At 45.8% G+C, this 20,376-nt stretch overlaps 1 protein-coding gene across 1 annotated transcript in view; it reads left to right on the top strand.

The window, feature by feature from the left end:
- Positions 1–1,445: 1,445 nt before the first annotated feature.
- LOC124622695 overlaps positions 1,446–20,376 on the top strand; it is a gene marked incomplete at its 5' end in the record, with an annotated part of 712,404 nt that continues 693,473 nt past the window's right edge. The window contains one exon of the mRNA XM_047148485.1: positions 1,446–1,605. Coding sequence (XP_047004441.1) covers positions 1,446–1,605 — 160 coding nt within the window. The remainder of the gene's footprint in view (positions 1,606–20,376) is intronic.

Here is a 20,376-nt window from a genome sequence, read left to right as displayed (position 1 = left end):
CAGACGTTTTGAATTGGTGAGAGATCTGGAGAATGTACTGGCCAGGGCAGCAGTCGAACATTTTCTGTATTTATCAAGGCCCGTACAGGACCTGCAACATGCGGTCGTGCATTATCCTGCTGAAATGTAAGGTTTCGCAGGGATCGAATGAAGGGTAGACCCATGGGTCGTAACACATCTGAAATATAACGTCCACTGTTCAGAGTGCCATCAATGCGAACAAGAGGTGACCGAGGCGTGTATCCAATGGCACCCCTTCCATCACGCCGGTGATACGCCAGTATGGCGATGACGAATACACCCTTCCAATGTGCGTTCACCGCGATGTCGCCAAACACGGATGCGACCATAACGATGCTGTAAACAGAACCTGGATTCATGCGAGAAAATGACGTTCATGCCATTCGTGCACCCAGGTTCGTCGTTGAGTACACCATCGCAGGCGCTCTTGTCTGTGATGCAGCGTCAAGGGTAACCGCAGCCATGGTCTCCGAGCTGATAGTCCATGCTGCTGCAAACGTCGTCGAGCTGTTCGTGCAAATGGTTGTTGTCTTACAAACGTCCCCATCTGTTGACTCAGGGATCGAGACGTGGCTGCACGATCCGTTACAGCCATGCGGATAAGATACCTGTCATCTCGACTGCTAGCGATACGAGGCCGTTGATATCCAGCACGGCGTTCCATATTACCCTCCTGAACCCACCGATTCCATATTGTGCTAACAGTCATTGTATCTCTACCAACGCGAACAACAATGTCGCGATACGATAAACCGCAATCGCGATAGGCTACAACCCGACCTTTACCAAAGTCGGAAACGTGATGGTACGCATTTCTGCTCCTTACACGAGATATCACAACAACGTTTCACCAGGCAACGCCGGTCAACTGCTGTTTGTGTATGAGAAATCGGTTGGAAATTTTTCTCATGTCAGCACGTTGTAGGTGTCGCCACCGGCACCATCCTTGTGTGTAAGCTCTGAAAAGCTAATCATTTGCATATCACAGCATCTTCTTCCTGTCGGCTAAATTTCGCGTCTTTAGCACGTCACCTTCGTGGTGTAGCAATTTTAATGGCCAGTGGTGTACCTAATGTGCACGTTGCAACCACCATCTGTATATGTGTGTATCGCTGTCCCATGACTTCTATCACCTCAGAGCATACACAAACGTTTCTCGTAAATGTGCCTATCAGTGAAAACCCTATCAAAATGCATTAAGTAGTTCCTTACATTAGCCTTCGCACACAGGCAGAAAAACCTAACATTAATTTATGGTATGAGCCGGTGAGGTGCGGAAGCGAGCTGCGGAGCCGGTAAGAGCGACCAGCAGGCGGCGTGACGCTGTGGTGACGGCGCTCTGCTGCCGTGTGTTGCAGGCCGGCGGCGGGGGCGGGCCGGCGCGGCGCGCGGGCGGCGGCAGCGGGGGCGGCGGGGGCGGCGGCGGGGGCGGCGGCCAGCAGCTGCGCTCGCCCGCCGTCAAGCGGCCCGCGTCGGCGCCGGTGGCCCTGCAGGGCTGGCTGCACAAGCAGGGCTCGGAGGGCCTGATGCTGTGGCGGCGCCGCTGGTTCGTGCTCGCCGAGTACTGCCTCTTCTACTACAAGGGTGAGTAGCGCTCCAGTCTGCTCCACTGTGTCACCACGTCCTTAGGCCCCCCGTATCACGCGGTCCATCGTTACCTCCCTAAAGCTCCTGCATGTGCTGCCGTCTGGCACATCGTCCATTACCTGCGAGGGTCGTTCAATAAATAATGCCCCACTTTTTTTTTCTCAGAACATATTTATTGTTAAGAGTCAGAATTTGGTGACAATATACATCAACATCTTGTTGTTGTTGTTGTTGTCTTCAGTCCTGAGACTGGTTTGATGCAGCTCTCCATGCTACTCTATCCTGTGCAAGCTCCTTCATCTCCCAGTACCTACTGCAACCTACATCCTTCTGAATCTGCTTAGTGTATTCATCTCTTGGTCTCCCTCTACGATTATTACCCTCCACGCTGCCCTCCAATGCTAAATTTGTGATCCCTTCATGCCTCAGAATATGTCCAACCAAACGGTCCCTTCTTCTTGTCAAGTTGTACCGCAAATTCCTCTTCTCCCCAACTCTATTCAATACCTCCTCATTAGTTATGTGATATACCCATCTAATCTTCAGCATTCTTCTGTAGCACCACATTTCGAAAGCTTCTATTCTCTTCTTATCCATGTTTCACTTGCATACATGGCTACACTCCACACAAATACAGAAACGACTTCCTGACACTTAAATCTATACTCGACGTTAACAAATTTCTCTTCTTCAGAAACGATTTCCTTGCCATTGCCAGTCTACATTTTATATCCTCTCTACATCGACAATCATCAGTCATTTTGCTCCCCAAATAGCAAATCTCCTTTACTACTTCTAGTGTCTCATTTCCTAATCTAATTCCCTCAGCATCACCGGACTTAATTCGACTACATTCCATTACCCTCGTTTTGCTTTTGTTGATGTTCATCTTATATCCTCCTTTCAAGACACTGTCCATTCCGTTCAACTGCTCTTCCTTTCCTGTATTTCTGAGTAGTCTCCATCACGTTCTATGGCCGTACACCAACGTGGAAAAGCATCTATTCTCTGCTGGTAAAAGCTCTTGTCCTGTAGGAATATCGACTGTGCGGCTGCTCCCGGCGGAGGTTCGAGTCCTCCCTCGGGCATGTATGTGTGTGTGTGTGTCCTTAGGATAATTTAGGTTAAGTAGTGTGTAAGCTTAGGGAATGATGACCTTAGCAGCTAAGTCCCATAAGATTTCACACACATTTGACCATATTTTTGTAGGAATAGCCATGTTTTCACTGCATGACTGACACTCTCGTCCTCTTCAAAGTGTGTTCCCCGTAGAGAAGCTTTAAACGCCCCAAAGAGATGCAAGTCTGAGAAAGCCAGGTCTTTTAATCTTGTGGTCCACTGTGAGCATTCGTGGAACCCATCGTGAGTACCTCTTTGTACACCCGAGAGTCTCGATCATTGTAGACGCACTTGCAATGCTGACCGACAACTGTAGAGCCAGTTGTCGAGTTGTGATGCGCCGGTCGGCTCGGATAATGGCAACCGCACGATTCAGCACGTCCGGAGCAGTGGCTGTGACAGGACGTCCCGAGCGTGGCTGATCATGGAGCTCTGTTTCTGCATTTCCTGAGGCTGTAACTTTCTTTACCCGCTACCCAACTGTAATCCTATCAACTGCAGCGTCGCCATACACTGCACACAAACGTTTGTGGATGGTCACCACGGTTTCTTTTTCTGCACACAAGAAATCAGTAACAGCCACGCTGCTTGTAAAGTGAGTCGTATGTAGACGCCGTTTTGACCCTGTACTACGGCGCTGCCGTGTGCCAGAACGGTTCGAAACTTCACCGGCACACAGAACGAAAGTCAAATGTGAAGCATCACGTATGTCTATGCATATTAATGCATATTTTTTAAAAAATTGGGGCATTACTTATTCAACGACCCTCGTAAAACCTCCGTGTGTCTCGGCTCCTCTTCCATTCCACATACTCATAAGAAAATTTTTATAAGCTCCTCCTTTCTTAATTTGCGGGGATGCTCGTAAGAATAAGTGCCAGTGAAATCCAAACGAGACAGACGGAATAAAGTAAGTAAAATGTTTATTATCTCAATCGTAATCGCCATAACTGGTAATATATTTATGGCACTGTCAGACGAGACGGTCAATGCCTTCATGGAAAAATTGTTTCCGCTTGCCTAGGCAACCACGACTGTATGCAGGGGTGCACCGCCGGCCAGAGTGGCCGTGCGGTTCTAGGCGCTGCAGTCTGGAGCTGAGCGACCGCTACGGTCGTAGGTTCGAATCCTGCCTCGGGCATGGATGTGTGTGATGTCCTTAGGTTAGTTAGGTTTAATTAGTTCTAAGTTCTAGGTGACCGATGACCTCAGAAGTTAAGTCGCATAGTGCTCAGAGCCATTTGGACCAGGGGTGCACCTGTTCGTCCGAAGCAAATCGGCGACCACGAGTCTCTTTCGTCAGGGCTCCAAAGGTATGGAAATCGCATGGAGAAAGATTGGGACTGTGTGGAGGATGTGTAAGGGCTTCCCAGCGAAACTTCTGCTGCGTAGTCCAAGGAACTTTGGCATCTTGTGAATCCTTTCACGCTGCAGAAATGTCGCTGGGAAACCTTTGCACATTCTCCATAGTCCTCCATACAGTCCCGATCTCTCCTCGTGCCATTTCCATATTTTTTGGAGCCCTAAAGAAAGACGTTCGTGACAGTCGATTTGCTTCAACGAAGAAGTGCTCGCCAGGAAGGCACTGACCCTCTTGTCTCACAGTGGCACAAATGTGTTAACAGTTATGGCGATTACTTTTGAAATAATAACAGTTTATTTATATTTTTTTCATCTGTACCATTTTTCATTTGACTGCCCCATATAATACCGAGGTTTCAGCAGACGACTATCTCGAAACTCCAGAACGTACAAAAGAATAACAACTGGTATATCCGTGCACAGAACGTCTCTCCATCTTTCGATTCATAATGCATTCTGTGGCGTAGAGCCCATCATTAGGGTATAGCCATGTCCGAGCATGTACACAAATCATCGCTCCATATATTGTCACATTGAGTTAGTTGCTACCTGCAGATAGACAACCCAATGAGCAGATTTTCAAACCGTCCTACTGTCGCTGCGCATCACCGGACGGCCGGCCGCTGTGGCCGAGTGGCTCTAGTCGCTTCAGTCCGCAACCGCGCTGCTGCTACGGTCGCTGGTTCGAACCCTGCCTCGGGCATGGATGTATGTGATGTCCTTAGGTTAAGTTGAAGTCGTTCTAAGTCTAGGGGACTGATGACCTCAGATGTTAACTTCCATAGTGCTTGAAGCCATTTGAACCATCCCCAGACGACTTCCGCACATCATCAGTGAAATGCATACACTTTCTGTTTGTCGCATCACAAACGAAGCTCATATTGAGCGCCTGTAATGTGAGGTAAGAACTTGGGAACATGCTCTATCTATTGACACGTACGAGGTGTGGCTAGAAAAAACCGGACTAGTACTGGTGAAACAATAAAACGAATGCAATAAGGCTGAAAGTCGCGTGGCCTGTCACGTGACTCTCGCTCCGCCTACTGCTCGAGTTTCATCTGCCTCCTGCACTCAGTCTGCCCGTGGCGTCTGTTTTAAGTAGTTGACGTTTTGTCTGTGCGTCGGAAAATGTTGAGTGTACAGAAAGAACAGCGTGTTAACATCAAATTTTGTTTCAAACTAGGAAAATCTGCAAGTGAAACGTTTGTAATGTTACAAAAAGTGTACGGCGATGATTGTTTATCGCGAACACAAGTGTTTGAGTGGTTTAAACGATTTAAAGATGGCCGCGAAGACACCAGTGATGACACTCGCACTGGCAGACCATTGTCAGAAAAAACTGATGCAAACATTGATTGGGTACCAGAGGGACAAACAGTGAATCAGCATTACTACATTAGCGTCCTGGCTACCCTACGTGAGCGAGTACGGAGAAAACGGAACGATTTGTGGAGAAAAAAGTCATGGATCCTTCACCAAGACAATGCCCCAGCTCACAGTGCGTTGTCAGTGAAGACGTTTTTGGCAAAACACAACATTCCCATCTTAGATCATCCACCCTACTCACCTGATTTGGCCCCCTGTGACTTTTTTCTTTTCCCTAAAGTCAAGTCAGCTTTGAAAGGAACTAGATTTGAGACTGTTGAAGCAGTAAAAGAAAAAGCGACGGAAGTAATGTATGTACTTACCGAAAATGATCTGCAGCATTGCTATGAACAGGGGAAAATTCGTATGGAGCGGTGTAGAGACCGAGGAGGAGAGTACATTGAAGGATATAACATGAAATTGTAAATAATTGTAAATAAATGTTTTTTCCAGCATCAGTCCGGTTTTTTTCTAGCCGCACCTCGTATGTAGCTTTTGTGTGCCTCATAGCTTTCGTGCAGTCATCTTCTGGAACCCCGGAGGTACTCAGGAGTAATGCTGTTTTATGTGCTATTCATCCCTTCTCTCTATTACACTCTGTAGATGTGTCTACTCTCCCATGCTCCTCAGTACCACCTCACGTCTCACCTTATCCATTAGCAACACATTGTACAGGATGATTTTTCCATCGTGTACAAACTCTAGGGACTGGTCGACGAGAGGATACGGATCAGAAAAGGTCTAACGATCTTACGTCCTGAAATGCATGATTTACATGATAAGAGACCATTTATTCAATCATACTTCGTAACAGAGACTGCGGTCTAATACGGACTGTAGCATGCAGCCACAGTTTGCCTGGTTTTCTCCTGGAGGGTGGTAGTATTCCTCATACGTCATGCCCTAGCGCCCTCTCCAGCCATAGTAATTGGTAATGCTGTGTCCGATTCACTTCTCTTGCGGTCTCACCTTGTGGCGGGTTTGATACAGCGTTGTACACAGCGGTTTCGTATTCGAACGGTGAGCTTACCGACATGGTCTTAACTTACGGAAAGGCAAATGGCAACGGGTGACGGGTAGCAAGGTTGTGCCAGGAGACATATTCCCGCCGACAACAACCACAGCACTCAATGTTTGCAACAGTGTTTCGCCGTTTGTCTGAGACAGGGTCGTTTCAGCAAACAGTAAATCATGAAGCGCGCACCCGAAATGATCGGACACCAGACTTGGAGGAAAATGCGAATAACACTGTGGAAGGCGACCGCCGTGCCATTACCAGGCAGTTGGCCCGCCAGTAACAGGGTAAGCCAGAGTACCGTGTGGAACATTCTCCATAACAATTGTTGCTACCGTCATCACTTACAGCGTGTGCAGGCCTTACTAGAGAGACTTCCCACATCGGGAGCAGTTTCGTCACTGGTTTCTTCATCAGGCAACCACGATTCCGGGATTTGTGTCATCCATCCTATTCACTGATGAGGCCACCTTTAGTAGTGTTATCATCTACTTTCATAACAGTCATCTGGGGGATGGTACGCCTAACAGGCCGGAAGCGTCGACGTTTCATGCGGGTGATCTTCCCCACTAGAAAAAGTGCCATTGATGATTGGAAGGGTTATGTGGCTGCTACATGACGGTGCTCCAGCCCACGTCGCCGTTATCGTTCGGACGCATTCCAATCGTGTCTTCCGTGTAGGAGAGGGTACAGTTGCATTCCTTCTCCTCCCAAGCGACGTTACGTTATTACTAGTCTTAGTACGTGGTGTCGGTGTGTGTTTGTTTTATGATTGTCACTGCCTGTTGTGTTGTTTGTGACTGTGTTGCGGCATACAGTGTCATGCATTGTTGATTTGTGTCCCTTACGTGTTGATCCTGTTATATCCTAGCCAGTAATGCCACCCGAGCCCGCTGCCAAAAGGTTGGCAGCATCAAAGTCCGGACGCCGTCCGCATAAGCAGCGCCAGCGAGACAGGAAATCGCCGCAAGTCTGCGCGCGCCACCGCTGGCTTCTGGCTTCTTAAGCGCTGGAGTCGCGAGCGCTAGGACAGTTCTGTATCCGCCGCTCAGTTGTATACTCGCCACCGAATTGTGTACTTGCTAGTCAGTTGTGTGTTCATCGCAGCAGAGTTGTTGTTTGTCGTCAGCCGACGCTGACCTAGCCGCTCCGACTCGAACTAGACAGATTTCTGTAGACACGGAGTTCACCACTGTGTTTCTGTATCTTCGTTAATAAAGATAAGTACCGACTTTTATTTAATCAGAGTGTTTGGGTTTTCATCTTTCTGTTCACTGTTCCAGCGGACCGGTCGGCCCGCTATTAAAAGTGTGGCGGTGACTTCGTAAGCCGTTTCTACAGCGAATTGTTTGTCGCTACGAACACCGCCACAAATGATCCCTTCTGCGTCATGTTCACTTAATGTGTTGGTTCCTTCCTCGGTTTCGGAATCTGTGGCCGTGCTTGTGTGCTCCCATGTGGTTTGTTGTGTTGCTTGTACTTGTCTACGCCTCCTTCCATATGGGTTATGGCGCTTGTATTCTTCATGCAGCGCGTCCGATACAATATCGGCTACGCTATTTATTGTCTTCCAATCATTGGGATTATGTATTATTCTGGTTATGTCACTGTCGTTCTGTACAGGTCTCACTTGTCCTAGCGTGTTGCGTAGCAGTGTGACATGTTCTGGTGTCCCAGTTCCTCCGCAAACGCATATTTCATCTTTAGTCCCATGCGGTTTAAATGTACCGGATACGGCCCGTGGCCTGTCAGGAAATGGACCGTCCCCCTGCCTGGGTCGACATGTTTCAGTTGTAGTCTTTCGCGTACGTCAGGAAAGAAAGACTGTACTCGGTGACCCTTGTTGGATACGTCCCACCCTCTCTGCCATGTTTGAATCCGCCATTGTTTCATTTCTGTTTTGTTCATTTCGGTGACCTTATCAAGCCTGTCCCCCTTAAGCCAGTGCAGTGCAGCTCTACACCGTATTGTTATGTCTATAGGGCGGGACCCCATCACAACAGAAAGTGCCTCTAGTGACGTGGTGTTGAAGGCTCCGCTCATTCTCAGGAGTACACTACGTTGACCTCGTCTTGCAATTGTCTTGTTAGTCTGTATGTTCAGTCTGTGAGCCCGAGCACTTGCAGCGAAGCATGCGATGGATTCAAATATCGCAGTGTGATATTTCCTTATCGTCTTAATAGGTAATTTCTATTGTGTTGAGTCTCGCTAGTTTGTGCATAATTTTGGAGGCTTTGTCAATTGCCAATTTGATATGATAGTTTAAAGTCCGTTTTTCGTCAAGATGCAGTCCTAGATAACCTGTGGCTTGCTTCCTCTGTATGCTTGTATTGTCTAATTTTAGGACTGGATTCCTCTGTAGTGTCCCTCTGAGCAGTAAATATGCAGTTTTGTTGGGAGCGATTTTTAATTTATTTTCTTTGCACCAATTGTTAATTTCCTGAAGCAGTTGGGTGCCTTTTGTCTCTAGTGCTGCTCTCGAGTTTGCTGACCCCACTACGAGCAGGTCATCTGCTTAAGTCACCACACCTCTTACCCTATCGTCACAGTCCAGCGTGTTCAGCAAGGGCTCGATTGCGGTATCCCAGAATATTGGTCCGCAGATCGAGCCCTGTGGACATCCCATCGTTATTCTCTTGACAATCTTCCGCGTACCAGCCCTCCATTCCGCCACTCTGCATCTGCAGTAGTCGAGGAGGCTATTGTAGAGGGAAGCTGATAGCCTCAGTTCCTTTAACCTGGCGAAGAGGGTCGACCACCACAGATTGTCGGTTATATGGCGGCCACGTATTTGTCTCTGATGCTATTTGTAACTGTGAGTGCTTGGTTGACGGCATCTTCTATTGATCTACCTTCCCTGAAGCCGAATTGATGGGGCGTTCGCCCGAGGAGGCTTCTGTGCGATTGTAAGCGGTCACACAAGAGCCTTTCCTGTACCTTGGCGAGAGTGTTTAAGAGGCAGATCGGTCGGTATGTTTTGGGGTCTGTTGGTCCTTGTGATTTTCTGATTACTACTACATTATCAGTTTTCCAGAAGTTTGCAATTCTGCCTGTTAGTAGTACCACGTTGAACATGTTAGTAAGAAAAGGTGTGATTTGTGTTAGTATTTGTTTTAGTGTTTCTGAAAGTATTTTGTCTGGGCCCGGTGCTTCTCGGTTTTTAAGCATGCTGATTGCCGTTGCGACTTCTTCTTGTGAGAATGGTATGGTTACACTGTCACTGATGTATGGTTGCCTCATGCTCTCTCTTAGGTCTGCGTGGTGTCGCTCGTCTTGTGTGAGGTCGTCATCTGGGAGGAGCCTGTTCAGAAGATATCCTGCTGTGCTTCTCCATCCTCTGGTCATTGTGCCGTCAGCTTGTTTTAGTGTTGACAGAACTGTCGATGTCTTAACTCGTTCTGTTTCTATTTTGGAAGGTTGTCCCCAGATGTCGTTCTGTAGCTGGGTTTTTACAAAATTGGTCCAGTAGTCTTGCCTTGTTGTCTTAAGTTGCTTTTCGTATTTCTGTTTACCGTCACAACACACGTCAAGTCTTATCTGTCATTCAGGAGCTGTATTTGCTTGCTGGTAGTACTTTCTTTTGTCCCATGAATCCTTCCTTAATTTGCCAGTTCTGTCGACCACGGTTGTTTCCGTCCCCACCCAGTTTTTGCCCGTGGTATAGCTGCTTGCTGTGATCTTTGTAGGACCTCTGTCAGTACATGCGTTTTGTAATCTATACTGCCTTGAACAGTGTTTAGTGACGACACCTCAACAATATCTCGAACTTTTTGACAGTCAGCTCTTCCTATGAGTAAATGCTGCTGTTCATGGTCCATGTTACGTGTAGTGACATATCTGTCTGTGGTTTTGACGACTGCGTTGTGGTCGCTGTGTATGGCTCTATCCAGTACCCTCCATGTGTTGACGAGGAGAAGAGATTTTGCGTCACGGCATGCTATTCTCGCATTGGTCCATTCAATTATTAACATTTCCGCCCCAGAGTCTCGTTCTTATAACCGGCCCATCTCTCAGATGCGCCCGTCTGTTATCTTGCGGCTACTTCGGCTGCAGCTGCGAAACTAGAGATTTAGAGACGTATAATGAAATTAACTTATCGAAATACAAGGAAATTCTGTGTTATCTGTGTACAATTGTGGGACTGAATCATCGCCAATTACAGGAATTCCTCAGATATTTGGATACGGAGTATGGTGATATTGTACATTTTACAGACGTAAGGCAGCTCAGTCGAGGCCAGTTGTTAAAAAGATTTCATACCATAACTAATGAAATAAAATGTCCACGATATCAAAAGCAGAATCTGTGCTAGAATTTGACAAGGCCAACTCAACGCTAGATTTGGCATTTTTGATAGGTTCAACAGACGTCTTCAAGGTAGAAACCTATTTAGCAGTTACAATATTTCAAACAATAAACGCATAACAAACGAAACTGAAAATAAGGCGAGCACAAGAAAATGCGAAGATATTGTTTTGATACCATCACAATGGCCAAACATAATGCTATAATTGGGATGAAACATGCAGACATAGTTTTCGATTTGATGCAAGAATTTGTAAGCTAATTTCAAGATTTTCGAAAAAATAATCCAAATTTTCGCATTAATGCGGCACCTTTTACAAACAACGGAAATACGTTGCCGAAAGATTTTCGGATGGAATGCCTAAAGCTGTGGTCCGACAGGTATCTAAAAGAAAAATTTGCTAATGTTCCTTTGTTGGGCTTTAACACATCATACCCGCCCAGAGACAAACACCTCTTGCTGTACAGTCATGCGTTTCATATGTCAGCTTTGTTTGGAAGCACGTAGTTTGTGAACAGTGTCAAGAGAGAAGCACACAAGAAGTAAAAATAGAACTAAAATCTCGGATGAACACCTTGAAAACATCCGAGAATTGCAAACCACGTTGATCGAACCTGATGTTGCTACATTAGTTTCCCCAAATTCAAAGTAAAATATCACATAAATTCTACGATTTGTAATTACTTAAATAAAAGTATTAAAGAAATCTCGTATATAAAATGTCGAATTAATTCCTCTTCATTTTTTAGAATAACGAACTTACACGTGTTAACGATGCGTCTTCAACCGTCACCTTTTCTTCCTCACAGCGGTTATTGCTAGTGTTAAGTATATTATGTGCGGCCCAGAAATACTCTTCTCCTTCCAGTGTGGTCCAGGTAAGCTAAAAGGATGGATACTCCTGACTTACATGTTGTGACACAGCTGCCGCCAATGGTGCGCTTTGTAGCTACGCCACAGAGCGGATGACGATCGGAAGCTTGCAGAGACACTCTGTCGACTGATATGTGTCTGTTTTCAGTATGTCTTGCGGTTTTCCCAGTCATCTACTGAAACCTGGAGGTGTTTATGGATAAAATCTCTATTGTTCTACAAAAGTTGTTTAAGAATCTCATCAAGTTAACAAGACGCGTAAGAGACACGCCTAGATTACGTCAGTTTTGGGGAAAATGTGTAAAGTGATCCTTTGTGTAATATTATCGCATTCCAGTAATATGGAGGCTTGAAATGGCTGTAAAATGTCCTGAAGAATATAGATACAGTCCTCACCGTGTGCACAAAATTAGTTGATGTTTTGCCGACAGCCATAATTGTCTACGAGAGACGTTAGCACTAAAAATAAGAGTGGATATAGCAATCAACGAATTACCCAGCAGGACACAGGGTTTTCGATTTTGTTAATTCAGTAAATATGTCAGCATTTACACATCTCTTCCCTTCTCACAACGATAAAACCTGCTTCTCTTCACTTAAAGTACACTTCCTGTAAAGTCCATCAGTTCTAATTCCCCGACATTACACGCAAAGTAACAACGCCCACATCAAGTAACATTTTAAAAAGCGAGTAGCAACCTGACAACTCAGTCATGTCTCAAATGAAACACAGCGTTTACGGGAACGGAAAACGATTGTGGAAGTTGATATCCGGCTGACAAATCGCTATTTACGGAAAATCTGTATTGGAGGGTTTACATGACCAGCCAGAACGGATTCGCGTAATCGGATTATGGGAAACCAGAGCCAGAAGTACATGTTAACGGAGAGAATAGTACGTGTCACGTCGCAAATAACGATATGTAACAAACTGTGACACGACAAAAAAAGTCCTGCCACAAAGTAGATGTTATCAGTTGCCACCAATAGCTCACATTCTTGTGCCATCCGAAACCTGTTCGCCTCAGTGAACTGAGCATCTATCTACATAAGGTGCAAAACAAATTGCCAGTCGCCACGATATTATACATGAAGATCAATATTCAAAGAATGTTATATGATGTGTCAACGTCTATATACACACTCTGCAAGCCACCATATGGTGGATGGCGGAGAATACCTTCCACCAGTACTAGTCATTTCCTTTCCCTCCAGCGATTCCCATTTAAGTTCTCACAATATTCGCGTTCTAATCGAAACAACCGGTAACAAACAAACCTACCGGCTCTCCTCTGAATTGCCTCGAGGACTTCCTTTAATCCGGCCTGGAAGGGATCCCAAACACTCTAATAGCGCTCAAGAATGGGTCTCACTAGTGCTCTATACGCAGTCTTCTTTATAGATGAGCTACACAATTCTCCCAATACACCGAAGTCGCCAACTGGCCTGCGTTACTACTGCCGCTATGTGGTTGTTGCATTACAAATAGCTTTGCATAGTTACAGCTGGAAATTTTATCGACGTACTTGTGTCAAACAGCACAATATCAATGCTGTACCTGGACGTTACCTATTTATCTGAATTAACTTACATGTATCTACATTTACAGCAAGCTGCCATTCATGACATCAACTAGAAATTTGTCTAAATCTTTTCAACCTCCTACAGTAACTCTACTTCGAAACTTCCTCGTACACCTCAGCTTCATCAGCAAGCAATCGCAGATTGGTGCTCACCCTGGGCAGCAGATCGTTTATGTACACAGAGAATAGCAGCCACCCCAGCACACTTCTCTGGGGCATTCCTGGTGATGCCCTTGTCTCTGGTGAACACTCGCCGTCGAGGACAGTGCACTGGGTTCTATCATATAAGAAGTCTTACAGCCACGCACATATCTGCGAACCATATCCGTATGCTCTTACCTTCGTTAATAGTCTGCTGTGGGTTACCGTGTCAGGCCTGCCGCTGTGGCCGAGCGGCTCTAGGCGCTTCAGTCCGTAACCGCGCTGGTGCTACGGTCGCAGGTTCGAATTCTGCCTCGGGCGTGGATGTGTGTGATGTCCTTAGGTTAGTTAGGTTTAAGTAGTTCTAAGTCTAGGGGACTGATGACCTCAGATGTTAAGTCCCATAGTTCTTAGAGCCATTTGAACCATTTGATTACCGTGTCAAACGCTGTCCGAAAATCTAGGAATATGGAATCTGCCTGTTGCGTCTCATCTATGGTTCGCACGACGTGTGTGAGAAAAGGACAAGCTGAGCTTCGCACGTGCAATGCTTTCTAAATCCGTTGTGATTTTAGGACATAAGCTTTTTCGTTTCGAAGATGTTTATTATACTCTGACTCACAATATGTTCAAGAACTGTGCAGCAAACCAATGTTCGCGTTCTTAAATACCGGAGTCACCTGCGCTTTTTTCCAGTCGCTTGGGACTTTGCGCTGGGAGAGGGATTCGCAATAAATGCAAGCTAAGTAAGGAGCTAACGCCGAGAAATACTCTGTGTAAAGCCGAGCTGAGATTCCATACGCTTCTGGCGACTTATTCGTTTTCAACTCTCTTAGTTGCCTATCTGTGCCAGGCATGCCTATTTCTATGTCCTCCATACGCGTGTCTGTGCGACGATCTTCCCGCGTGAATGATTTCTTAAAAGTGAAATTTGTAACTTCGTCTTTCCTTTTGCTCTCTTCCACTGGCCACATCAGAGTGGTCAGCGGGCGACTGGATAAAAGCCTTCAACTCGTGTAGCAGTTTTACGTAAGACGGAATTTTCTCTGGTTCTCGGCAAGGTCTTTTGCTAAGGTATGATGGTGGAAGTTGTATGCTTCGCGCGTCGAGCTTTTTACCTAAGCACAGTCTCCACTAATTTTGCCTGTCGGCATTTGCGCGTTCTTTTGTGAACAGACAGTACTACAGTCTTTGCTTCCATAGCATAATGAGAAATTTTTTATTAGACTACGGTGTGTCTTCTCAGTTGTTAATCCACGTACTCGGCACGTATCTCTCCAGTGTGCGATTTACATTTAGTGTTAACTTTGCCCGAAATTCGTTAATGCCTTTCGTATTGGAACTAAATGTTGCCGGTTCATTGAGAGCTTAAGTGCTCTTTCTAGTAAAAAGACTCTTCTAACATTCTTGATAGACTTATTAATATCAGCAAACCCGCCCGGTTAGCCGTGCGGTCTAACGCACGGCTTTCCGGATTGGGAAGGAGCGCCTGGTCCCCGGCACGAATCCGCCCGGCGGACGTGTGTCGAGGTCCGGTGAGCCGGCCAGTCTGTGGATGGTTTTTACGCGGTTTTCCATCTGCCTCGGCGAATGCAGGCTTGTTACCCTTATTCCGCCGCAGCTACATTATATCGGCGATTGCTGCCCAAACGAGTTCTCGATGTACGCGTACACGACCATTACTCTACCACGCAAACATAGGGGTTACACTTGTCTGGTGTGAGACGTTCCCTGAGGTGGGGAATCCACCGGGGACCGAACCACACAATAACCCTGAAAGAGTGGTTCGGTGTGGGGCGGAGGAGGGGTGAAGTGGACTGTGTTAGTCGTCGTGGGGTTGCGGACCACTGCGGCTGCGGCGGGCACGAAGCCTCTCCGTCGTTTCTAGGCCCTCGCTTAACATACAATACAATACAATATCAGCAACCATAGTCTCTATGATGACATCATGACCACTATACCCTGTCTTTCTATTGACACTGCTGATAAGGTCACCCCAGTTTGTAGCTACAAGGTCTGAAATACTTCTGTTGCGTGTGGGCTGTCAGTACAGTTTTCGAGACACGTGTTCAAACCTGTTTCACTGCACTACCTGCAGTGAATGCATGACCTTCAGATCTATAGCTGACATGTTGAAGTCGCTACCAACTACTATTGCATGCTTTCTGCATTTCCGGGGTACTGAGCGTGGGCTTGCTTTAAATGACTAAAACTTTCGCAGCGGAATCGGGTGGCCGGTAAAGATATGTCATAATTAACTTGAGTTCCCCTAGACCTGTTACCCAAATCAAGGTAACTTGATAGTTAATGCTACCTCAACGTTGTTCGCGAAGTGGACAATGATGTGATCGAGGTGACGCCGAGAGACAAATCTCTCAATGGAGACTGGTACCCCACTGCCGTCCGGGATGTCTCTGGACATGTCTCCGCTGACCATCGGGGCTCAGTTCGAAGTGGAACTCATCACTGAAAACAATTATACTCTTGCCAATATGATTCCAGGCCGAAGACGTGTCTCGAGACGCCCCAGACATCGGTGGGATACAAACGTGACTGTCAACAGCAATGCGACCCGGAAACCAGGAGTGATGGTCTAGGGTGGCATTTGTTTCCATGGCAGGACCCCTTTGGTTCCACGGCACCCTCACAGCACGGCGGTGCGTCGATGATATTTTACGTATCGTTTTTTAACCTTTCATGGCAAGCCATCCTGGACTTATATTTCAGTAAGACAATTTCCACCCGCACGCGGCGAGAGTTTCTACTGCTTGTCTTCGTGATCGCCAACCAATATCTTCGTCAGCAAGGTCGCCAGATCCCTCCCCAATTGAGAACGTTTGGAGCATTATCGGCAGGGCCCTCCAACCAGCTCGGTATTTTGACGATCTAATGCACCAACTGGGTAGAATCTGGCACGATAGCGCTCCGGAGAACATCCAACTACTCTGTCAGTCAGTGCCAATTGGAATAAGTACTTGTGAAAGGGCCAGAGGTGGACGAACGCGTTATTGACTTGCTCAGTTTGTGAAGCTCTTTCTCCTGAATAAATCGCCCAAATTTTCCGAAATTCTAATCACTTTTTTTCCTGTACATGTATTTCACATCTACCTATTTCCGTCCCATTCGGATAACTCCTTCGTCGAGCATCGCTTTCTTTGTCTGAGACTGTGGAAACAGGAGCCACAGCTCCGCAAAGCGTGCGGCCACTGCGTCGAGAGAGGCACATCTCGTCATGGGCGAAAGTCAAAATATATCACTTATTTACTCGGGACTGGAAATAGATGTGACTCTCTTTCAGGTGATCAAAATAATTTAGATGTCTTATTTTCTCGCAGTCCGCCCCCGGTAGCTGAGTGGTCAGCGCGACAGATTGCCATTCCTACGGGCCCGGGTTCGATTCCCGGCTGGGTCGGAGATTTTCTCCGCTCAGGGACTGGGTGTTGTATTGTCCTAATCATCATCCTCTCATCCCCATCGACGTGCAAGTCGCTGAAGTGGCGTCGAATTGAAAGACTTGCACCCGGTGAACGGTCTAACCGACGGGTGGCCCTAGTCACAAAACATTTATTTGTTTTAGTTTTTCGTAAGCAAGAATGTACGACCTAACATACGCTAAATTAAACTGGGGAACAACTACATTTCTCAGTGCCAAAGTTTCAAAATATTTACAAGTCTTAGTTAATTTTGAAATGCCTGAATAATTATGCGCAATATGGTTAACAGATCCAGTTCATTATCAAGCAGCGAAGACCGACTATAATGTGGAAAAGAATCATTTTTTGCGGAATTGTTACTTCAAATTCGAATGAGAAAGCTTCAATAGTGCAGAACAAGTGCGAATCCCGAAACAGTGGGTTTTTATTATGTACGTGAAGAGTAAAGATTTTGCTGAGAAAATAATTACAGAGATGGATTTATTTACATAAAACATTAATAAAGGTGACTGCAACCACAATACTTTCGTCGTCTCAAGAACTGTTACATGTTAGTTCTATCAGTGTCGAGTCACACACATGCCTCACTACTCCCATCGATTTGCGACGCCATGCGTGACGTCACTTGTCACATCCTGCCTAAGTACACTCAACAATACGTCCGGCACACCCCAAAAGGCACTCTCTTTCCAACCAGCACAGCCTCAAAATCCAGTCTGATAACTTCCTGCAAGTAATTGTAATACTCTGTTACCCATCACAATGTAGAAAGTTTTCTTATAAAGGCGTGTTCAATGCGATTAATTGATATTTGACACTGTGCAGAATCCTGATCTCCTTACGAATTAATACCACAATAATCTGGATAAGAAACCGTAACAATACTAAGTCAAGTTCGCTCCTAAATTAGCTAAACTCCAATTTGCATTTCTGCTGTATAAAGAGTGAGCGTGGCAACGCAACTTGATATAAGGGAACAAATAACATTAAACTGCACGTACATTCTCAGACATAACGCATATTGTGTTACGGGTCCTATGTTTGCTGGATCAGTTCACAATCGTTACGACCTTGCCACAGATAGGGCTACGAAATTAATGATCGAAAAATGCATGAAAAAAAAGTAATTTTGCCCGGTTCCTTTTAACAGATACTACTAACGTTTACAGTCTGTATAATGCTAGCTCAGTTTCTTTAAAATATGTATCTCCACCAAATTTCATACATCATGGATAGTCACTAAAAATCATCAGCTCATTACATAGCCACAGCTACTCTCAGCTTCATTAATTTATACTATCCGAAAAGGTAGTAGCAATACTAATTATGAGAAAAAGCTCGGTAGATGTTATGACGTAAACATATCCCGATTCTCTGAAAATTAATTAATACCTTGTTAATGAGATACAAAGCAAAATTCGTTGCATCTACAGAGCAACATCAATTGTGATTCAGCAGTGGAGGAGGAGGTCGTATTTTTTGCGGCATTACATAGAAAAATCGCAGATTAAGTTTAAATGAAATGGCCTTCTCGTGTTTTGCAATTTTAACTTCATTTTTAACATAAAACGCCGATTCCTGTCTGTACAGATGATGCACAAAAATCTGTCTGTCGCTCATCGGGCACATCGCACGAACCACCTCTGTCTCGGCACCTCGAAGTGGTGTCTGTGATTTCAAGGCGTGATTCAAGTTCATACCAGTCAGATGCGTATCGCATATTTCATGAAAAGTAAAATAACAGGCAGCTGTCAGTTATCATCATCATCGTCTCCGGAAGTTTCCAGCCCCTGGCCAGGTCTGTATAGAACATTGGCCTCTCCATCGTGTTCTGTCTTGCCACCATCTCTCCGTTTTCACCTTGGACCAGTCTTCTCCTTTCTTCTGGACGCATACCTCTACTCCTTTCCCCCATCTATCTCTCGGTCTTCCTCTTGGTCTCTTTCCTTCCAGTTTCATCTCGTGTATCCTCCTCGGTATCCTCTTCTCCTCCGTTCTCTTAACGTGTCCATACCATCTCAGCATTGATTTGTCTATCTCCTCCTGTAATGGATCCACCTTCATTAGCTCTCTGATCCTCTCATTTCTTAATCTGTCAATCTTTGTGACTCTAATACTGTGTCTCACGAATTGTATCTCACTAGCTTGTACTTTGCTTTTCTCTCTTCCTTTCATAACCCAGGTTTCTGATGCATATGTCAGGATTGGGACGTAGTATGACCGGTATATAACCTCTTTACTGATTTGGGATACCTCCTCGCTCCATATCAGGCTTCTGACACTCTCCCGAAATGCTTCTGCTTTTCTCCCCCGCTCGTTTATTTCTCTGTCGTTTTTTCCATCTTCCTGTATCAGGCTTCCTGTATCAGGCAGCTGTCAGTAAGACACACTAATATTTCAAAATTGTTAAGGCTTTCGTGGCCACTTGTTGACAAACTGCCTGTTGGCTTCTGTCTCCAGTTCTTCGGCCGACGTTCATCTGATGATTTTACTGACGTTTCGCCAGCACGAGTGGCTGACATTGTCAACGCTTCACCCCCCATTGCCGATGGTGAACTGGTGGGTGAGGCTTCGACAGTGCCAGCCACTCGTGCTGGCGAAACGTCAGTAGAATCATCAGATGAACGTCGGCCGAAGAACTGGAGACAGAAGCCAACAGACGGTTTGTCACACTAATATTTCTATAAAACATTCTCAGACTTTAGGCTAAAACCCCGAGCTTTCGAAGATTACCTTCGTCGTCTTTGTCAGGACCAACTGACTGTGAAAAGTGCTGCTGTGGTGGTCTTATATAACACACAGACGGCATGTGATTGGTCGGTAATTACGTAATGCTGTCGCAGATGATATCAACGTCTGTACTGGTGGGGCCACCCCTCCCGTAGTTTCGTAAACATCACAACGAATATCTCTGGCCTTTCTCTACATCGAAAGCTCGCATCCAGGCATCGCTAAGATTATGTTCGCTATCGCCGTTGAGGTGCTTCTCACAAATTCTTTTCTATGTAGTTCTTTACTTACAGAATGCAATATGTAGAAGCCTAGGATAAAACTTTTGTTTAGTCAACCAATATTTTGTGTTCGTGTGCAAGGCTGTGCTAAGTTTCTCCAGTTCTCAATTTTTAATATGCCACTGATGTTCAGCACAGCGGTTGGAAACGGTGCGGATGGATTGACCAATGTAGTTGCTTCCGCAGTCATAAGGAATGTTATAAATTTCAGGGGTCCTGAGGCCGAGACTGTCCTTAACAGGTATTAGGATCTCGTTTATCTTCTTAGGAGATCGGAAAATAGGTTATACGTCGTCTTCTCGGGACTCTGCCTGTTTTGCTGGATGTAGCGCTGCAGAAAGGAAGGAATCGATGGCTCGTCACCCGAATCTTCTACATTTTCACGTTTCCTGTTTTGGAAAACGCTCAATTCATATCACGTGAGCCATTGCTGTTTTTCTGGAACACGTAAGTCAGATGATTGATTTCCGACTCCAAATGACCATCTCCTAAAATAGCTTTTACTCTGAGCAGCAATGTGTTTAAAACTGCTCTCTTGTGGACTGGACGACGTAAGCAC

The sequence above is a fragment of the Schistocerca americana genome, chromosome 7 (genome assembly GCF_021461395.2).
Source record: "Schistocerca americana isolate TAMUIC-IGC-003095 chromosome 7, iqSchAmer2.1, whole genome shotgun sequence".
Taxonomy (NCBI): domain Eukaryota; kingdom Metazoa; phylum Arthropoda; class Insecta; order Orthoptera; family Acrididae; genus Schistocerca; species Schistocerca americana.
Note: the sequence above shows the minus strand (reverse complement) of the source record. Positions and strands in the feature narration are given on the sequence as shown.